Raw genomic sequence first — 20,915 nt, 5'->3', positions numbered from 1 at the left:
TGAGCAGCTTTGTTTCACGGAGTTCATTTGTTTATTCCCTAACGAAAATTATAATCCTTGGTCTGTGGCATCACAATTGGTTGCTGTGGGAATGATTACAGATCAAAAACAAAAAGATTATATCCCTTTTCAAGAGCAAATGAGTAGCAAGCGCAGATGAAGTCTTAAGGAAACAAAGAAGTTCTTTTCATGTAAATATTTTTATGATAAAACTACTAGTATGGAGAGATAAATTCTTTGTGAAATTTGCTGGCAGATTTCTAGCTTTGAGGAAAGATGATATCATATCTCCCTCCAGAGTTGGCCTTGAGACGGGAATACTCCAGATCGCTTTTCTTTACAGACACTGGGAGAGAAGAAAAAGTGAGAGTTCTGCACCCTTATGCTGCTTTATTTTAGGCAGCGGGACCGAATGTCCTCCTTGTCTGTACGCCAATCACTGTCAGAGCGGTGGATCTTCCCACACTATCCTAACAATGGATTGCCCAAGGGAGGGCCACTGAAGAAAGCCAACAGTGGATCCTCCGCCCAGACAGCAGACCATTGCCCATGCAGCTGCTGCTCCTCTGGCCGCACAGGACATCAGCTGCAGGACAGTAACATTATAACCCAACGCGCCATCTTTATTCATGACCTGCTAAATGATACCCATCTTGTGACTGCGTGGGAAGTGGTAGATAGATACAAAGAGCAAACAAGTTTCCTGTTTCATTTTTTAAAATGGATTCCTGTCTTCACTGCGGAAATATTGACCATGCTAGTCACAGGGATACTCCAATGAGATACATTCCCTACCCTAAGGAAGCTTTAATTCTAGGGGAAGATAGCCAAGTAAAACTACAAAGACTGCAGTCCCATGCACTATCATGGATTCAGCCACAGCAAAGGGCAGGTAGATCACATCTGCCAGATACACAGTGATAGGTGCCTGTCTCACCCTAATGTTGGCCTTCTGTGCTCATGCTTCCTTCAGACTCTGAAACTGAGCATGTTTAAAGAACTCCACAGTACCAACAGCTCCCTCCACCAGGGGTTTAAAAACAATGCCAGCAATGGAAATAGAAAGCTTCACTAAAACCGGGAGGGGGGGGAGGGAGAAGCTTAGCGGTTTCCTTGACTTTTTATAATATACCCATTTAATAGTCAAATATGAAGTGTATCCACTAAATTGTACACTTTAAAATGGTGAATTTTATATATCAATAAGTTAAAGAAAAATATATAAAATATACCATCCAAATTTATTTTTTGCCTGAAACCATTCTGTTCTTTCAATAATCAAAAATCACCTCTTATCACAATCCTTGATAGCTATCTAAATTCCTAGTACTGTTTGTGAGGGTTCTCATATAGAAAGAAAAACTTCAGTGTTTCCAGTTACCCTGTCTTTGAAATGTGTTATTGATACTGTTGTAATTAACTAGTTATTAATAACATGAAAGGAACAAAGGGAAGGCTATATATTATAGGCATGTCATTTGGACAGTGTCACCAGGAAGCTAAAACTTCACGCTCCCCAGGGAGCCACCAATCTACTCCCCACAGATCGCTGGGGGAAGGGACTGGATATGTAGAACAGACACTAGCCCAGTAAAGTTAGGGTAATTTCTGGAAGGTATTTGCCTAGTAGTCACAACTGGGAACAGGTCATTGCTCAGAATGAGTATGGCCACTGCAAGAGTGCAAATTTGGGATATTTAATCCCCTAAACAAAGAAATTCACTCTCTTGGTTCCTCTTATGCTCTTGGGACTCTGATTGCTCAGGGCGTGCTCTCCGGTATTCACCCACGTGGCCCACAGCCATGTGGACCCCACACATGATGGACAACTGGACTGCTGCCATCCTGATGCTGGACTGGACCCAGTTCCAGCACAGAAGGAAACTCTGGACACTGGCTTCGCCTTTACTGAAACCCCAGCTACACTTCTTCTATGACTGGACTAAGGGAAATGGGACTTTGGAAACCCAGGAATATAATTTCATAAAAATAAAGTTTTCTACTTATCTCATTCTTCCATGAGGTCCTCTAGAAATCCTTATTCCAGTGATGCCACAAGAATCACTAGCAACAGAGAAAGACCACCCACGCTTTTCTCCTATAACATTACTACAATTTTCTTCAGAAAACCTTTCTCCTTATTCATTAGTTTCCGTTTACCTCGGGGGCCTTCCTAGAAAACATCAGCTGCTGCATAATGTTAGATGTGAAACTGGCCGAGTCCACATCCCTAAAACTCCTTGGAAATGTCTTCTCTTCATTAAACAACATGGATACACTAGATTGGAAGACTTTAGGAAGCCTCAAATATAACTCCCCAGTAAACTTTATAGTAACTTTTTAAATCTCTGAAACTTTAGGAAATTTTAAAATTATTTTGAAGATAATGGAATAATCCTTGAGCTGTGACAGAAAGGATCAATATGAAAGGGATAGAAAAGGAACAAAAAAAGGAAATCAATGCCCAGTTGCATGGCAACACCCACCAACTCCAAAGCTTAGACTGAAAATTTTTATTCTCCTCATGTCTCCACTGATGATGAGGAGGTCAGTTAATTACTGTGGGGAGAAAAGGAATCCAAGTTCTCTTATATTTGCTGATACAGCACCCTAACTGCTCTTAATACAGAGGGAGGCAGCATTTCACTGTTCATTAACTATGCTAATTATGGTTTCTCAATTACTTCAGCCTTGTCTGCACTCCCAAGTTATACAACACCAACAGAAGAGATCAAACCTAAGCCTGCAGGGTTGGGGAAGGGACATCACCACAATGAGAAAACAAAAAGGGATACCTGGCATCAGAAAGAATCTCATCTTGGTAACATCTACTTTTATAATGCTTTATAATAATGAGACAAACAGAATCCCAAGGATAGAGAGAGGATTTATAAAGGTCACCCAGTGAAATCACCAGTATGATGCTAACCTTCTGCCTCCTCAATCCAGCTTAGGAAGTTATGTGCCACTTGACATACTGTTCACTTTAAAAGAAATAAAAGCTGGAGCTAAAGCAAAAACAGCAACAACAATAAACCCGGAAGCTAATGGAAATGAATATAAATAGGCAATGAGTTTGCACACCCCTACTATCTTGAAATATGGCCAACTTCTGCTTGTGAAGGAACAGCTCCATCTTTTTAAGTCATTTAGCCTCTTTTATATGACATTAACTTGCAGAAACTTAAAAGAGGATTTTGCATTTATGAAAGAATGCTTTAAAAATCTTAAGGGTAAATGTCACTTTATATCATTTTAATAGATTTCCGAAGCTTCATTTATTGCAGTGAAGGAGTTCTTCTTTCATCATGAGTCTTACCTAAATGAAGTTGGAATTCAACTGGTGGTATATGGAGAGGAGGGCATTTTGCCAGTATGTGTCTTCAACTTATTTTAATTGTCAGGACTAAACAAGTAGGTAGACTCTATTCTATAGTATAAAGTGTCAAGACCTGAACAAGTCAATACTAGCTATTTTCTGAGAGTTAAGACTGGGTCATTATACCTCCCAATCCTTCAAACATTTGTTTCTGCTTCCTCTCTCCATTTTTTGTTCCCAATGAGTTGGTCAAGGTCAGACGACAAATGCAGTCACTACTGAGGTCAGAACATGACCCTGACACCAAGCCATGGGAGTCCATATCCTAGCTCTGCCCCTTACTAGCTGTATGAGTAGTTGGACAATTTACTTAGCTTTCCTGTGGGTCAGTTCAGTAGCCTCTTCTGTCACATGGGGTTACTAATAGTACCTACTTGGAAGGACTGATTGAGGAAATACATGTAATGTGCTGTGAAGAGTACCTAGCACAAGGTAAGAACTATGTAAATATTAGCTATTATTATCAGACCTGCAAAGTTTTTTCTAGACTGTGAAGTCCTACAGAAAAGCTAGGTATTATTAGCATGATAGTAAAAGATTATGCAGTTTAGTACCAAAGAAGAAGGTATGAAGAAATATTCTGAAAACTGGCAGGAAGGAGGGGGAAAAGGAAGGAATAGAGAGGAGGGAGAGAGGGGAGAGGGAATAGAGAATGGGAGGAGTGGGAGGTGACGAAAGAAAGAATGAATGAATTCAAGGATCTCCATGAGATAGAGTTAGGATGACTGATAAATGCCTAGCATTAAGGAATCTTACTCAGCAAGTGAGCAATAATGCAGTTCTGATTATGTCGCATGCATCAACTTCTTGAAATAAATACTCCAATTGCTGCATCTCTGATGACTAGATGTTTCCCAAGGCATTGCTAACTAAATCCACAAGTTCATATAACATCTTATTGCTCAAATCCTTCTCTTCGACCTTCTCTGTACTCTGGGATGTGGTGGGGTGTATCCAACAATTACTTTTCAAATAGAATAACAAACTGTTTAGCCACAGTAACAACAAACAAACAAACAAACAAAAAACAACCAACCATGGCAGGTAACACAACCAATGCCATTTATTAAATTTGAAAATTAGTACATAAATAAGTAAAGGCATCCCTAGTATGTAGGACAGCAGCAGGCTCTCCTTGCCCCAATCCCTTGTTGCAGCATTGTTACGATTCTGCCCATAAATTATTGTCACAGGTTACATAAACATAGATGGATTCATTTGGTCCCTGGAGTTCTTGCAGCTTTAGAAAAAGCCAGAAATCATTTGCAGGCCTTGAGAGTATTTTTGAGATCATCTAGTGCAGATTCCTTAGCATGTTGTCACAACCTTGAAAGGGTGTAGGCACCTTACCCACTTCACCTCTCAGTAAAATGACCCTGGCTTTGCAGTGACAGGTACAGACCAGACTAGGTCCCCACATGAGCCATTTTCTTATCTCCATGTCTTCCTATGTGCATCTCCCTTGCCCCAAAGTCTTGCATTTCTAGCAAATTTGAGTGGCTCTTCAACTCAGATGTTCTCTGAGAGGCCTCGCCTCAGTACGGCTCCTTCTTAAATGACCCCTCCCCACACTCATCATGTTCTGGTAATTATTGGTTCTTTTTCCATTTTTCCTTCAGACACCATGGACCCATCTAGAGCAGAGGTTATTCCTTGATCAGTTTCTCTTGTCCAGTAAATGCCAAGCAAATGAAGAAGGCATTTGAATGGTTCCTCTTATAAAATAAAGAAAGAGATCAGGGGAGGTAAACTATTTGTCCAGGGGCATTAAAATCCATATTAGAGGGCAGGTTCTCCTCACCAGTGACAAAGATTCTTTTCTGGACATTAATATGGATTTAATTACCAAAAATTCTGTTCCATATAAAATATGGAAAGAACTTTGCAGACATCATAACCACCCTCCATCTTCATCACCCCTCAACCTTCTCTTAATTGGTTTCATAGAGCTCCTTTTTGGAAGAAGAAGGATATGTTTTAGAAGATGAAATGACTTGTGAGAAAAGTTCAATGTTATTAAGTGACTAACAGGTAGGTCATGAGTATTCAAGTTCAGAGCATTGAGGGCCACTTTCATTTACCGTGTGCTTGCTTTGTACAGAAAGGCAAGAGGCCAGGTGCTGAACCTGTATTCATCTTCATAACAACCTCATGAGTAGGTGCTAATATTTTCAACTTTAATAAGAGAACCAAAGCTACTCAAGGGGAAGTAACTGATTCAGGGTCAAGTAGCACAGCTACTAATTGGCCCAGTCAAAATATAAGGCTTGTTTTCCCCGACTTCATATCTCTCTTGGGCGTCTGCTATTGCATCCCTCTCAATGTACACTTATCACTCTGGCCCCCCAAAAAAATCCAAATTTCATTTTAAAATAAAAATAAAACTCAAAAAGTGGTCACTTTCTAAATTCTGACTATCATCTCTTTGAAGTTGAAAGCTTACTTCGGAACTAGAGACACTTCCAGATTAACTGTTTCCTGAGAACCTTGTGCTCCACATGGGAACAGGTGGAAAGACAATTTGGACAATGTCCAGCGATGGTCAAGGGCCAATTAGTTATAATGAACTTGTATGAGTTCATTCTCAAGGACTGAGAAACAGAAAACCAAAGTTATACGAGATTCCTCCAGGGCCAGGTGACTCCAAGAAAAAATACAAAAAAATAAAAGGCTCACATATGAAATATATGGGATTTAATGCCTGTAAGGAGAATGTTTAAGGCTGAAAAGTAGATACAAGAACAAACATTAAAATGTCCAAATGAAAATCAGCTTTGGAAATTGAGAACTTGGTTGCAGTTTGGTCTCTAATCACTATGCACGTTCAGAAAGAATAAAAGACTATAAACACAGATACTGACACCCTGGTCTTGGATGCAAAGTTTCTTCTATGGTGAGCTGCTGTGTCTTTGTGTCCGACTAGATTTGTTGATAAGATGCAGAATGCCAGGCAGCTGGGAAAGGGCTCTCTGCACCTTTATATCTTACTTGATGAGGCTGGTCTTTAGCTATGAAGTAGCTTCTCAAATTGCCAAGTGGCAGGCCCATCTCTACTATAAAAACTACACTGGGAGATTAGTCAGTAGGTGCCTTTGAGTTAAATCGAGGCATCTGCATTAAAACGTATTGACTTCTTTATTGTTGAAAGGTAATAACAGTCTATTTTCTCAGAGAAAAGGGCCTGAAAATAAGGCTTCACTGCTGATAAGTCAGGTGGCGTGTGGACCAAGGAAAACTGCTCTTTTTACAGAAAGACACTCTTTGTTCTGTTTGCTTCTGGTGTTGGTACTAGGAATTTTGATTACAACAAAGAGCTTCTGTGAACTGTAAATTTAGTTAGAAATCGATCCAGATACACACTTGGCTTAGTCATCAGTGCTGAGCTTGCTGCCAGGTGGCCACCGGCAAACAGAGACGGCATAACACCTGATCAGGGGGATGCTATATTTGAACACAGAAAATGATTAGAATAAGAGAAAGGGCAACATAGTAAGTGCTAATTGCATTGTTTTAAACTAGCAAAGTTTTTCCTTCTATTTTTGTTATTACTACTAACTTTTTTAGTAATTTCTGCAAAGCCCTAGGCCAGTGGTCGGCAAACTCATTAGTCAACAGAGCCAAATATCAACAGTACAACGATTGAAATTTCTTTTGAGAGCCAAATTTTTTAAACTTAAACTTCTTCTAACGCCACTTCTTCAAAATAGACTCGCCCAGGCTGTGGTATTTTGTGGAAGAGCTACACTCAAGGGGCCAAAGAGCTGCATGTGGCTCTCGAGCCACAGTTTGCCGACCACTGCCCTAGAGGTTTGACCAATGACAGGATGAGAGGATACCAGGGTTTCACCGATTCAAAGACATATGTATTTTTCGCAGTTTAACAGCTCTACAAAATTGATGGCATCTATTTGATGAAATAAATAATAGCTACTAAGACAACTGAGAATTTATATCATGGACTCTGCTAAGAATTTTATATGTATTTACTTTAAATTACCTATGAGGTAAGCACTATGACTGCTTCCTTTGTAGGGGTGAAGAAACAAAAATATAGAGAGGTTCAGTGACTTGCTTAAGGTCACACAGCTTTAGCCAGGGGCCAAATTTAGTATTGTGTCTGTGTAGTGCCCTAATTAATAAGTTAACACATAAATTATAAATGAAATTTAGGCAGTGTAAGTCCAGTCCATGTACCCAGCCACTGAGCCATTGTTTGCTAAATGAGCAGACGTCCCCGAGTGGCAGGTGGGTATGGACCCAATCTGAAGCTATGTGCCTTGGGAAGTGGGTAATGACTTCCCTACCCGCACCCCCAATCCCAGAGTATCAGGAGACTCCACTTTGGAATAGTAAATTTAGCCATTTAGTACCCTCCCCTCCCAAGGGAGTCAATTTGGTTTATACAGCTCAGATATACAAAAGTTGTTACTGCTTTTTATTTCATGAACACACTCATTTTTCTCATTCCATTATGTAAAACACCATAACTTGTTCAAAGTTAAAAAATTCTTTTCTATCTTTTGTGGCTCATGTGTCAAAAATATTTAAAAACGAAGGCTTTTCCCTCATCTATTGTATTCTTCAACTTTGCATAAGAGAGAAAAACAGATCTCTGTCATCCTCCACTTGCTTACTTTAGGAAGATGGAGGAGGCACTTCCAAGAAAAACCTAGTAATTCAAATGTGGCAAACACACAAAACAAATCAGGGGTAGGAGTGTGTGTGTGTATGTGTGTGTGTATGTGTGTGTGTGTGTGTGTTTGGTTTCTTGTTTGTGTCTGTGTAGTGCCCTAATTAATAAGTTAACACATAAATTATAAATGAATTGAAAGCAGGTATGACAAGTGGTTTTACATTATGAAAGCTTGCAGGTTTACAAAACATGTAGCAATGAAAGCTATCTGCATACAAATGTACTTTGGTGCACATGGTCAAATACACTAAGAGTCTTTTCCTAGGGAAATAGAAATGTTTTCTTTGTGGTCATTGCTTTGATGACAGACAACTTTTTGCCTTCTATGGGAAAATATACTGTTTACCATTGGGAATGAAGAAATGTCTATGGAGAAAAGGAATGCATTCCTAGCATGTCATAGGAAAACCACTGGGTGTTCCAAGGGATAGTCATGCAAATTGATAAGTATGACATTTTCACAGAAACTTTTGATATAAATATTATTCTAGTTGGAGACTCAGGTTCCTAGACTCTGTAATCAGGGCATGGTACGATTCAAACAGTAAAAGATGTAGGTCTCTAGAGCAGGTCAATTAAGGCACACTGTTCTTCTAACGACAAGAGGGAATACATTGGTGACCTGGTTCAACCACATACTAGGTTCGTCACCCTGGACAAGTCATTCTTTTCTTAGCCTCTTATTCCTGACCTCTTGAATGAGATGATTCAACTCTGAGGTCTATTCCAACTCTTAACATTTAAAAACATAATCTAAGCAATACTTGTAAATGTCTCTATATGTCTTGGTTCTGTCTCAATATATTTTATGATTCATGAATAATATATCTTTACCTCTCTCACTAGAGTGTTGTGAATACCCTAGTTTCATAGACAAAGGTGCCACATACATGGTGTTATTAAAAGAGAAGGACAGGACTCTGATATCTGAAAAGTTTCAGGAAAGAAGCTCTTTACCACCTGACAGGCACAAGACGTGAAAGCATTGCCGTGAGCACAGTAAGAAATTCTCAGCACATTGGGATGCTAACTGGTGGAGGGCATGTGAGCGCTGAGATCGAAGATCATACAATTCCAGGGATGGCAGCAAAGATGTTGGGACTGGACTTTGTGATGGGAACAGAACACGTCCAGCCTTCTGGGAACCAGTTTCTTGCCCCTCTCCGATCCCCACAGAAAAGACTGTTCTTCAGAGTAGTTATGCTATGCGTGTTTAAGATACAACTGCTAAAAGAGTTCATAAAAGATTTGAAGCCAGATGTTTGATAAGTATTCGTAACTGTGCAGTGACATGGCAGGATGGACTGTGTCCAGAGGGTAATCTATAATTCAGCCATTGGGAAATCTGGAAGAAAATTTGGTCTTGGAACTGTTTGAAAAGGGAGTTATTTTCTCCACCTACACCACAAAATGTATAAAATCTAATAAAGTACCTGAAATAGAGGATGTGATCTAAGGGATTATTTCCATGGGAAACTGTATCTTGAAAACCAAACTGGGAGCTAGTTTCACATATTCTGTAACTGTAAGTTTTCTTGCTAGTGACCACCAGGCAACCATTGTGTCAGGGTCTTGACCAATGGGGGTGGAGTGAATCCATAGAGTGTATTATTAACCCTATGTCTAGAAAGTAAGGAACTCATCTACATAACTGAAAGAGAAGGTTGCTTCTGTCTTATTCACTCACATTACAAAGGACAGGTGTGGCAATGTGCAGAAGTCAGTGCATCTCTACTTATAACAGTGCTATTTGCACGCTTGTAGGTAATTTGAGCATGTGTGTTCCTAAACTAAGAACTGCTTCATAATCTCCTAATTCTTCTTCCTCTCCCCAGGTTCTCTGTCTCTCTTTCCATTATATATGTCAATGACAATTTACCTTCCTAAGAAACCACTTTGTAAGTATGCTCCATATTCTCATATCATACTCTGAAAACCTTTTATCATAGGATTGATTTTATTGCAATTTTTCATTAAAATGCTTTGTTCAGTGAAAGGGTAAATTACCTCAGGATAGTGATTGTAGAAACTTAATAAATACTTTATTAACTTATTAAGACTACATGATACTTTATTAATAACTTAGTATAATTATCTCTACAAAAATCTTTCTTTGGCACACTATATAAAAATAGTTTAAACTTTTAGCTATAATTTATTGAGCCCCTTAACATATGTATATACATACATATAGATGTATAAATCATACATACACACACAAATCACATGTGTGTCCTGGAATTTATACACATATACACACATATTCTATATTCCCTAATTCTCATAGCAACACACATTACACATGAGAAACATTCATAGGAATATATAACTATGTGAGGCTACACCATACACTGTGTTCAATTCAAAATACAATCTGTCTGGGTATAAAAACCATGTCCTATCTAACACTGTCCTTCCCCCTCTCCCACACTGGTGAGTCTGGCACTGAAAGCTCATGACAATTCTTGGCCTTTATTGTCCAAATTCATTTCACCCAACTTCCCACCATAAACAATTTGCTCAGTCATCACAAGCCTACTTAGCAGGGTGTCTTGTTAAAACGCAGGCACACATTTAATAGGTTTAGGACAGTGCCCTGAATTCTGCATTCCCAGCAAGCTCTCAGGAGATACCAATGTTTTTGTTCTGTAGTTCATACTTTGAAGAGGAAAGTAACACAGATTTCTTTTCTTATTTACCTTTGACCCTTCCCTTGACAAAATGCTCCTCACTCCTTTTCTTCCTAGTTCCACTAACACTACCATTTTTTCTTCAATATCTTCCCCAGTTCTTTATCACTCTCTGACCTTTACTAAATCCCAGCAGGATTCCATTAGTATTTAGGACTAGCTCTTTGTTTTCCTTCATCTTATTTTTTTACATTTATCTATTTTGGCCTACTAGATATCCTGAAAGAACATGTTTCTTATAACTGCTATATCCCTTCCACACGTAGCATAGTGCTTTTCTGTGGTAATATATGGATCACTGTCAGTTCATCCTTCCAGTTCAGAGCCTCTTTCCAGAGTACTTTCCTCTCTCCAATCCAAGGAAGGAGCCAGGTCTAGATGGGCGCGCTGTTAGTAAGGGTGTCCAAATGTGTGTCTCCACCACAAATGAGTGAGTTGGAGTTCAGAGTTTGTTCTCTGGCATTTGGAATTAGACTGGCAAGAAAAAAATGTTGTCTCTTTTTTGGAGGGAGGGGGGCCTCTATGTGAATAAAAGTATCTGAATCATATTTTATATATGCGAATGAGAGAAGCAAGAAAGTGGCTTGTACAGGAGGAAAAATGAAGCTAGCCCAGAGAAACACAAAGGTGAGAGTTTCAGAGATGATGACCAGAAATCTCAACAGTCTTCTAGGTCCTGATAAGAGTTCTTAAAGCACCCTTGTACTGTTGGGCCTTATTAAAAATAAATTTATAATAAGTAATTAATAATTAAAATAAACTCCCCTTTGTTCTCCCTGATGCAAATTATGGGCTGTAGTTACTTACAACCAATCTAATATAAATAGGATTTATGTATATAATGTTAATAATGACAATGCTAACTGTGATGCCTGCCAAAAGAATCTCACATACTGGCTTATCAGCCATCTCAGTAAATGGTGAAATGAAGATTGGAGGGTCATAATCTTTAATACATTATCCTAAACCAATGATGGTTCTCAAACTGAAGTCCTCAGATCACCTACACCAAAGTCACCTGAAATACTCTTTCAAAATGGATATTCCCAGTGAGAAATTAGTTCCAAACTGTATGTCTAATAAGGAGTTACTAACCAAAATATATAAAGAACTCATACAACTCAATAGCAAATAACCAAACAATCTGATTTAAAAATGGGCAAAGGAACTGAATAGACATTTTTCCAAAGATGACACACAAATGGCCAATAGGTCCATGAAAAGATGCTCAACATCACTAATCATCAGGGGAATGCAAATCAAAAGCACAATGAGATAGCACACCAGTTAGACAGGCTGTCATCAAAAAGACAAGAGTATTGGCAAGGATGTGAAGAACAGGAAACCCTTGAGCACTGTTGGTGGGAATATAAATTGGTGCTGTCCTTATGAAAAATAGTATAGATGTTTCTCTAAAAATTACAATGGAGCTACCATATGATTTAGTAATCCACTTATGTGTATATAACCAAAGAAAACAATATCACTATCTTGAAAAGATATTGTACCTCCACACCTACTACAGCATTATTTATAATAGCTTAGCCATGGAAACAACCTAATGTGTATTGCTGGATGAATGGATCAAAACAGTATGGTATATATACAATGAAATTATTCAGTCATAAACAGTAGGAAATTCTCCCATTTACACACACATGAATGGACCATGTGGACATTATGCTAAATATAATAATCCAGACAAAGAAAGACAAATATTGTATGACCTCACATATATGTGCAATGTAGAAAAACACAAAAAATGGAACTCATAGAAACAAAAAACAGAATGGTGGTTGCTAGAAGCAGGGCGTTAGAGGTGTGGGAAATAGGTAAAGGTGGTCAAAAATATAAAATTCCATTTACAAGATAAATAAGTCCTAGGATGTAATGGACACTGATGAAAATTGTTAATAGTATATTGTACATGTGAAAATTGCTGAGAGATTTTAAAGTTCTCATCATAAGCAAAAAAATCATAATGATGTAAGTTGATATATATTAACTAAACTTACTGTACTAATCTTTTTGCAATATATACATACAGCCAATCATTATGTTGTATACCCTAAACTAATACAATTTTATATGTCAACTAGAGGCCCTGTGCACAAAATTCATGCACGGGGGGGGGGGGTTGTCCCTCAGCCCAGCCTGCACCCTCTTCAATCTGGGACCCCTTGAGGGATGTCCGACTGCAATCCAGGATGGCTGGCTCCCAACTGCTCACCTGCTTGCCTTCCTGATTGCCCCTAACCGCTTCTGCCTGCAAGCCTGATCACCCCCTAACCACTCCCCTGCCAGCCTGATTGATACCTAACTGCTCCCCTGCCAGCCTGATTTCCCCTAACTGCCTTCCCCTGCAGGTCTGATCACCCCTAACTGCCCTCCCCTGCAGGCCTGGTCACCCCTAACTGCCCTCCCCTGCAGGCCTGGTCACCCCTAACTGCCATCCCCTGCAGGCCTGGTACCCCCCAACTGCTCTCCCCTGCAGGCCTGGGTCCCCCCCAACTGCCCTTCCCTGCAGACCCAGTCACCCCCAACTTCCCTCCTCTGCCAGCCGGGTCACCCTTAACTGCCCTCCCCAGCAGGCTTGATCGCCCCCAACTGCCCTCCCTTGCAGGCCTGGTCCCTCCCAACTGCCCTTCCCTGCTGGCCTGATTGCCCACAACTGCCCTCCCTTAGAGGCCTGGTTCCTCCCTACTGGCCATCTTGTAGTGGCCATCTTGTGTCCACAAGGGGGCAGGATCTTTGTCCACATGGGGGCAGCCATCTTGTGTGTTGGAGTGATGGTCAATCTGCATATTACTCTTTTATTAGATAGGATAGAGGCCTGGTGCATGGGTGGGGGCCAGCTGGTTTGCCCTGAAGGGTGTTCCGGATCAGGGTGGGGGTTCCCTTGGGATGTGGGGCGGCCTGGGTGAGGGGCCTGTGGTGGTTTGCAGGCCGGCCACGGCCCCCGGCAACCCAAGCAGAGGCCCTGAGATCTGGGATTTATTTATCTTCTACAATTGAAACTTTGTAGCCTGGAGCAGAGCCAAGCCTTCTGCTTGCTCCATGGCGGCAGCCATTTCTGTTGGTATTTATGTATCTTCTATAATTAAAACTTTGTAGCCTTAAGCGGAGGCCAAAACAGGCCAGGGCTGCAGAAGCTTGGCTTCCTCCATCGCTGCGGGCAACCCTAGCCTCCTGCTCTCTCCAGCTCCGTGGCCGCTGCCATTTCTGTTGGGCTTTATTTATCTTCTATAATTGAAACTTTGTAGCATTGAGTAGAGGCCTGGGCTGGCAAGGGCAGGCAGAAAGCTTGGCTTCCTCCATTGCCAGGGAAATCCAAGCCTTCCTCCTGCTCTCTGTGGCTCAGCCATCTAGGATGGGTTTATTTGTATATTCCCTCCTGATTGGCTGGTGAGCGTGGCTGGTGAGTTAGTGGAGGTATGGTCAATTTGCATATTACTCTTTTATTAGATAGGATTATGTTTCAATAAAACTGGGGAAAAATAAATAAAATGGATGTTCCTGGTTACCACAGCTGACCTACTGAATGAGCATTTCCGGCATTGGGAACAGACATCAGTTTTAATAAGGTTTCCAGATGTCCATGGGCATTAGCAAAGACTTTGTTTGGCAAGACCTATACATACTATTCTGAATAAGTCTGAAAATTCACCACCTAAAGCATTGACTTTGACAGGGACACCAACTTTAAGGAGGACTTTATTCCCTGCATTCTAGATGCCATCCTCAAATTCTGGCTACTTAAATTCCAGTAGGATTTTGCAGTCTCATATCACAAAATGAAAACCCAAAGTATTCATAAAGACCTTCAAGATGCAGTTATACTAATTTCTCAGGTCCCTTCTTCCAGCTGTCGTGGAATCTGAAGTCTGAGCCCAGTCTTCTCGACAGTAAAGGAATTCTCTCACATCTTAGCTAATAATAGACAAACATGTAAATTGACCATACCTCCGCTATGCCCACAGCCAATCAGAGTGAGTATGCAAATTAGAAGGCCAAAGATGGCAGCCACCCAGCTGCTCCAGGCATGGAGTGGCCAGGCGGGGCAGGACGCCTGCTATGAGAGGAAGGGCGGAGGCGAAAGGGATCTACAGGAGCGGAGTGCTGCAGTGAAGACAACAGACTCCGGAGTCTGCAGCGAAGACGAACATGGCAGACTCTGGCCAGAGCGAAGGCCTGGATCCCGGGTGCCAGAGGAAAACCGGTGCTGGAAGCCAAGGGAAGGAAGGCCTATTGCACGAATCTCTTCGTGCAACAGGCCTCTAGTGATCTAATAATGCTGTTCTACAATTTCAACCCACTTCCTCCTATTCTGACCTCAGATCAGTGCTAACAGCTTTCGTACCTTTAATCTGTTTTAGTCTTAGGATAACAAATCTAGCCTCGTGCATCTGAAGAGGTCAGAGTAAACACTAATCTATAGTGATTCTGACAACATAATGAGATGTTTGAAAGTAATGTGACTTGTCTTTCCTTCAGTTTCTTCATTGAAAATAAGTAAAGAAATGTATTCATACTTATTTGGATAATAATATGTTAATTTTTTTCAAAGTATTGCTCTGTGACCTAAAATATTGTGCAGAGGCCTATTATCACAGATGAACACAACACTTAAATATCTCCTTCATGGCTGTTAAAGCACAGTAGACTCAATTCATGCCCAGGGAGCTTTAATCACAGATCATGGTCATGACAAAGGGTAGAGTCAGTGTAGGCTATCATGGCAATGGCTACTGGGGGAGTTTTTAACGGGAGCATTGCCAGCATGAGGTTCTCATAACTACTTTCAAGGAGCACTTCTGATCTAATGGCTAAATGAGTATCATTACAGGATATTTACATGTAGCATTTCTGGAGAATTTCATATGTAAAGGCCAGCCACTGTAGTCAGTGCACACAACTGAAATTGCTAGAGTGATGCTAATATTGTCAACAGTTTAAAGTGATATTGATAGTGAATTAGTGGGTTATTAACGGGTTAAGCTATTAAATTTTAATGACTCATTATGATATTCATAATCACAAATAAAGTATTATAGGGCAACCATGAAGAAAATATCACATAGCAAAGCAATGAGAAGAATCCTGATAATGATAAAGAGCAGGATGCAGAGGAGGAAACTGGTTGGTGAAAACTGACACTTCACTAAGTTTGCAAGCTGCCCCAGGTGGCATTCCTCATATGTATTCTTCTTTTTCCTTAAAACTCAATTTGCAGCCTTAATCCCCAAATCAAAATCTACAGAAACTGCTTTAAAGAATATTGCTCTAAGTTTAAAGAGCCATTATGGCCGAGAGGAAGAACAAGGGAAAAATAAGGAGACCATTTGATAAAATAAGACACTTCATAATTCAAGGTGAGTTTCATAAAATTGAGAATGTTCTCCTGAATACTTGGAACAGAATAAAAAAAATACGACTTAAACAATGAGCACAAATAAACAAACAAAAACTACCCCAAAACAAATAAACATTAAAAAACGCAAACAAAACGAACAAACAAAAAATTGGACAAAATCCCTTTTGTGTTCTATCAAGTATTTGACAAAGATGTTGGAGTATTCTAATTGAATAAAAGGCTATCCAGGTCTCCAGTGTGGAAGTGCAAGGGGCTACAGTTATGTTTTGCTTAGCCAGTACAGTAATTTAAAAGAATCAAAAGTGGAAGAGTTGAAGACTTTAGAAAGTTCATGAAAATATCCAGATTGCCACAGGCCTCACTACTCCTCATACTTTTACACGGAGCTTCTTCCTATGTTAATAACCCTCTTGCCATATGACGCTGGGGCTCCCTTTAGAGGTTCTCACCACATGTGAGAGGGCAGGTTGTTAGAGCTGGTAGGGACTGACAGATCATCTCGTCCAACATCCTCACTTAAGGTTAACACAACAGAAACCAAGAGAGGTAACAGAGATGTGTTTTAAGATGCCAAGTCATCAGCAGAAACTCTCTGGTAGAATTTGGGCTGCCTAGGCACTCAACAACATTTTGTTGTGTGGCACAACTGCAAGATTTTCGTTCTACCTGGCAATCTTATGCTAAGTTAAACAAGGCCTAAAAGAATAGTGTTCGGTTATCCATAATTCATGAATTGGCTTAATATGGGTCCCTGTTCCTTGGGAATACAAGAAATGCCCAGTTTTACAACTTCCTGCTTGACAAATGCCACAACACACATACTAAGACTTTACATTCACTTTCACAAAGCACGTTTGCAAATTCTAAAATTTTAACAGACCATTCAGTTCACCATTACTTCAAAACATGTAAGTTTCTGATAACATATGACTATCTTAATGTTAAAACAGTACTATTTTAGACGGGAGGATAAAATCATGCACAGGTACTCAATCGTTACAGAGTTTTCAGGCCATGCACAATTAAGAGTCCCGAGGAAGCTACTACTCCCTGTAGGCTTTCTTTCTCGGTGAGGATTATCACCAGGAATCAGTGCATTTGGCCCCCATTTGGTACACTGGGAAACTTATTAATTCAGTACATTCCATGAATGTAAGACCAGAAAAGACAAATCAACTTCGTAACACTGAACACACATAACATATTAAACATCTTTTAAAAGTATAACCATTGTATTGATTGTACAGAGACTTTCGGGTTGGCTACTTGTTACAAACTTTTAGGTCAGATTATAAGTCACATTGAAAAGAAAAGGCACTGATAAAGTTAATTCTCAAGAATATGGTCCCAAAGGAGAGATTACTGTCAAGTATCGACACACCGACTTACCTCATATTCCTGGGAAAACTTCAGGTTGTCATTTGCTTTCAACCTTTCAATATGATCTGCAAGTTCCAAGATAGGTATTGGAGGGTGACTAGCCATACCTAGTGAGAGGAAAGAAGAAACACATTTGAAAACCAGTAAAAGTGATGCTAATTAATTCCAAAATATAGAAAATGCTATAGTTAGAAATGGCCTGAAAAATGTGTGAGTAGTAAGGATGTTTTATGTGAGGAAGCAGGCAGATAGTTTGGTTACTCAAAGCAGGACATGCTCTGGAAGAATGAATTTTGTAGCCAAATGAAAAGTCACCCAGCATAGTCCCCATACTAACACTCCTGGTGTAAAAGAAAGCATTATTGTGCTATGAACCGATGCAGTTAGCTAGTGGAGAAAACTGGCAGTCAGGCTTGATGTCAACTTCTGCTTTGAGTAATGACTATTATGTCATTTCAAACTCCTTCTCCTGCACTGTGTGAAATGGAAATTGTGTGGAATTTAATGGCGTAAAGTGAACTAAGAAAACGGACACGGAGAAGGCCTAAAAGGGAAAGAGGAGAAGCTTGATAGGAAACATAAAGTGACTTATGCATAATCAAGGAAAACTAACTTGACGAATGAAGGTTACCAGGGTAACCGGAATCATCTGAACCTGCAAAGGAAATGATGGTGTAAATAAAACAAAATGGAACGAGTTTGTAAAAAAAAAAAAAAAAAATGAAATGTATAGTCTGGTATACTTTTTAAAAGGATTAATAAAAATGCAGCAACTTTTTACAGGATTCACTTATACATTGTGACTCGATGTAGATTGCTTTAATACTTCACAAATCTGTAGGTGACTGACATTCACATGCAAACATGGGCGCAAAGAATAGCATGCACCACAGCTCATAGATGATAATCACTGATGACAAAATCAGACACCAAACTAAGTTGCAAAAATGTTTCCACTTGCAGCAGATTGTAGAAGCTGGGGTTGCGACCTTCTCCTGGGCATTGACAAATGGCCCGCGCTAAGGCTTTGCGGTATTTTACCTGTGTTCCATTATTCGACCCCCAGTAAACCTACAATCTACCCCAGGTGTAAACATCTTTGTCCACTCATGCGAAATGAATTTAGGGAAGTGAGCAAACGGTGAAAGAACAAGGAGGGGAAAAGGTGAAAAAGAAAGGAAGCAGTGGTGGGAGGGTGGAGGTGGTGGTGGTGGTGGTGGCAAGCCCAGTGTAGTTCAGTCTGCCAGCTGAAGAATATCATGGATTCAATTCAAAATAATGCACTGCTAATTTTGATGATTCCTGTGTCTTTCCAATGTTTTCTGACCTTTTCATATGATTTGCATTGTATTTCTTTCAGATTCGTTTTTTAAGAGTAACATGAGAGAGAACATGCTGACTCATGTCTTATCGATACACATTCCAACTGGCTAGAAACATCTGAACTAGCATGCCCCCAGGGGAGCCTCGGAAGCAGACAGAGAGTGAGAGAGGGGCTCAGAATGGAAGCCATGTTGACAGTCGGCTGTCCCTGGGACTCCTTGGAGGGTGTTAGCCTGTGGAACGGTGACCATTAAGTCAACATGACATGTGATTACTTTATGGGCATTTTAGAAATTATGCCATTATTGAAAGTCACCCAGCAAGTTCCTTTATTGCAAATGCCAAATTATCAATCGTTCTGGCAAGTTAAGTGGAGAACTATTTTGATTCTTCTAGATCACCATTGTAGCACAGTGTCTTCAATTTCGGTGTTGTAGCATATTTGGCCACAAAGGACTGCTTCCAGTTAGTTAAAATCTTAAAGCAGGCTCAATAAAATTAAGTAGGCTCAGAAGTAGAATTTGTTGCTGATATAATTATGCATTTGGGCCAACATGCTGGAGCCCATTTCTGGAACTTCTCCCTATAGAAGATAGCATTGTACTAATTTACATTCTGTGGAGGGCAGGGGTGGGTGACAGTGGTCTGGTAATTGAAGGGATTTTATCCAGATGAGGCACCCCCGGTGGCAAGAATGGAGATGCAAAGGCACAAGAGACTCTAGGCTTGTCTGGAAATGGAAATGAAATAATGTGAACATCCATTGCAGTGCTTTAACAGAGAAAATAACAGAGACAAAGATGTTTAGACCTTTTCGAGCGAATCGTGGGAGAGAGTTATTATCATATATGGACTGAGTGGTGGTTTGGCTAGAGAGGGAGGACACAGAGCCAATCAGGGAGGCGTAGGGGACTGAATTACTGCTCAAAGCTGCAAAAGTAAAGCCAGTTGGAGATGGGAAAAGTATTAGTATAACAGCAGTAGAAGACCATCATCATCAACCAAAGATGCGATCAACATATTCACTTCTGGCATGCACTGGCAAAGTGGTCTGCAAGTCTTATTTTGGAAGCTAATTATAGAGAAATCCAAGCAACCCTACACTGACTGCTTACATTCTAAACTAGGATATACATATCACATTCAAAGATACCACAGCATTCAAGAATCATTATTCACAAGACTTGTCAGTATGTATTGTTTCGGCTGAAGTTATAGAACAAGTGAAAATGGCAGAATGGGTGTTTCACAGAAAAGGGAGGAGAACTTGTGGGAATCTGATGATATAGGAGAAGGAACCCCAGACTAGAATACTGGACATGAATTCCACTTCTGGTTCTGCCATCTACTAACAGGGACAATCGATTGTGATTAAGCACCTCAATTTGCTTGTGTATAAAATGAAAGTGCAGAGCTAGATAAATCCCAGAGTCACTTCCTTCTTTGTGAGTCATTTTTACCACATGTAGAAGGGATCTGTGAACATATGGAAGAGCAGAGAAGGAGCTCTTAGATGTAGTGCATTTATAAGGGTTCTAAAAGCGATAGCTCCTTTTCTTTGAAGGGTGGTGAACATTTACTTTTTGCAAAATCCAAAACTATTATGCAGTTTAATATTCTACTATTTGAATTATTTAAGTTTAACACCACTCTCTTTAGCTAACCAAAATGCATATCATGTATTAACATAAAAATTATGCTAAAGAGTAAATCTGGAGGAAAGTCCTCTAATAGGAAACTCTAGCTCATATCAGAAAATAATCATCAAAGATCTATTTTTTACAACATAGTGTTATATTATTCCCCTCAGATTCTCCATTGTCAATCATTGATAGGGATTTATATGATATAATCAAGCATCTAAGATTCTGAATGAAAACCACACACACTCAGAAAACAATGACATTGACTTCACTATGGTGCCTTGTCAACCCTTCGTCTGGTGATCTGGCTGTTGTTCATAGTCTATAAACCAAAGTTTTTATTAGACCAGTGTTTTCACATTAGCATCATTTGAGGTGTTTTAAAATTCCTTCCTTCCAGAGCAATTAAATCAAAACCTCTAAGTGTGGAAGC

The 20,915-nt window shown here is 40.0% G+C and overlaps 1 protein-coding gene across 32 annotated transcripts in view; it reads right to left on the bottom strand.

Annotated features, from left to right (window-relative positions):
* Positions 1–20,915, bottom strand: part of PTPRD (protein tyrosine phosphatase receptor type D) — a 2,215,209-nt gene that overhangs the window by 99,466 nt on the left and 2,094,828 nt on the right. For 18 of the 32 annotated variants that reach the window (XM_080668837.1, XM_080668865.1, XM_080668868.1 and 15 more), the window contains 2 exons: positions 18,130–18,171; positions 17,526–17,623 (listed from right to left, as the gene is read on the bottom strand). In XM_080668837.1, coding sequence (XP_080524963.1) covers positions 17,526–17,623; positions 18,130–18,171 — 140 coding nt within the window. The remainder of the gene's footprint in view (positions 1–17,525; positions 17,624–18,129; positions 18,172–20,915) is intronic. The other 14 variants (XM_080668841.1, XM_080668843.1, XM_080668845.1 and 11 more) reach the window with 1 other exon arrangement.

This window comes from Plecotus auritus (genome assembly GCF_963455305.1).
Source record: "Plecotus auritus genome assembly, chromosome: 5".
NCBI lineage: Eukaryota > Metazoa > Chordata > Mammalia > Chiroptera > Vespertilionidae > Plecotus > Plecotus auritus.
Note: the sequence above shows the minus strand (reverse complement) of the source record. Positions and strands in the feature narration are given on the sequence as shown.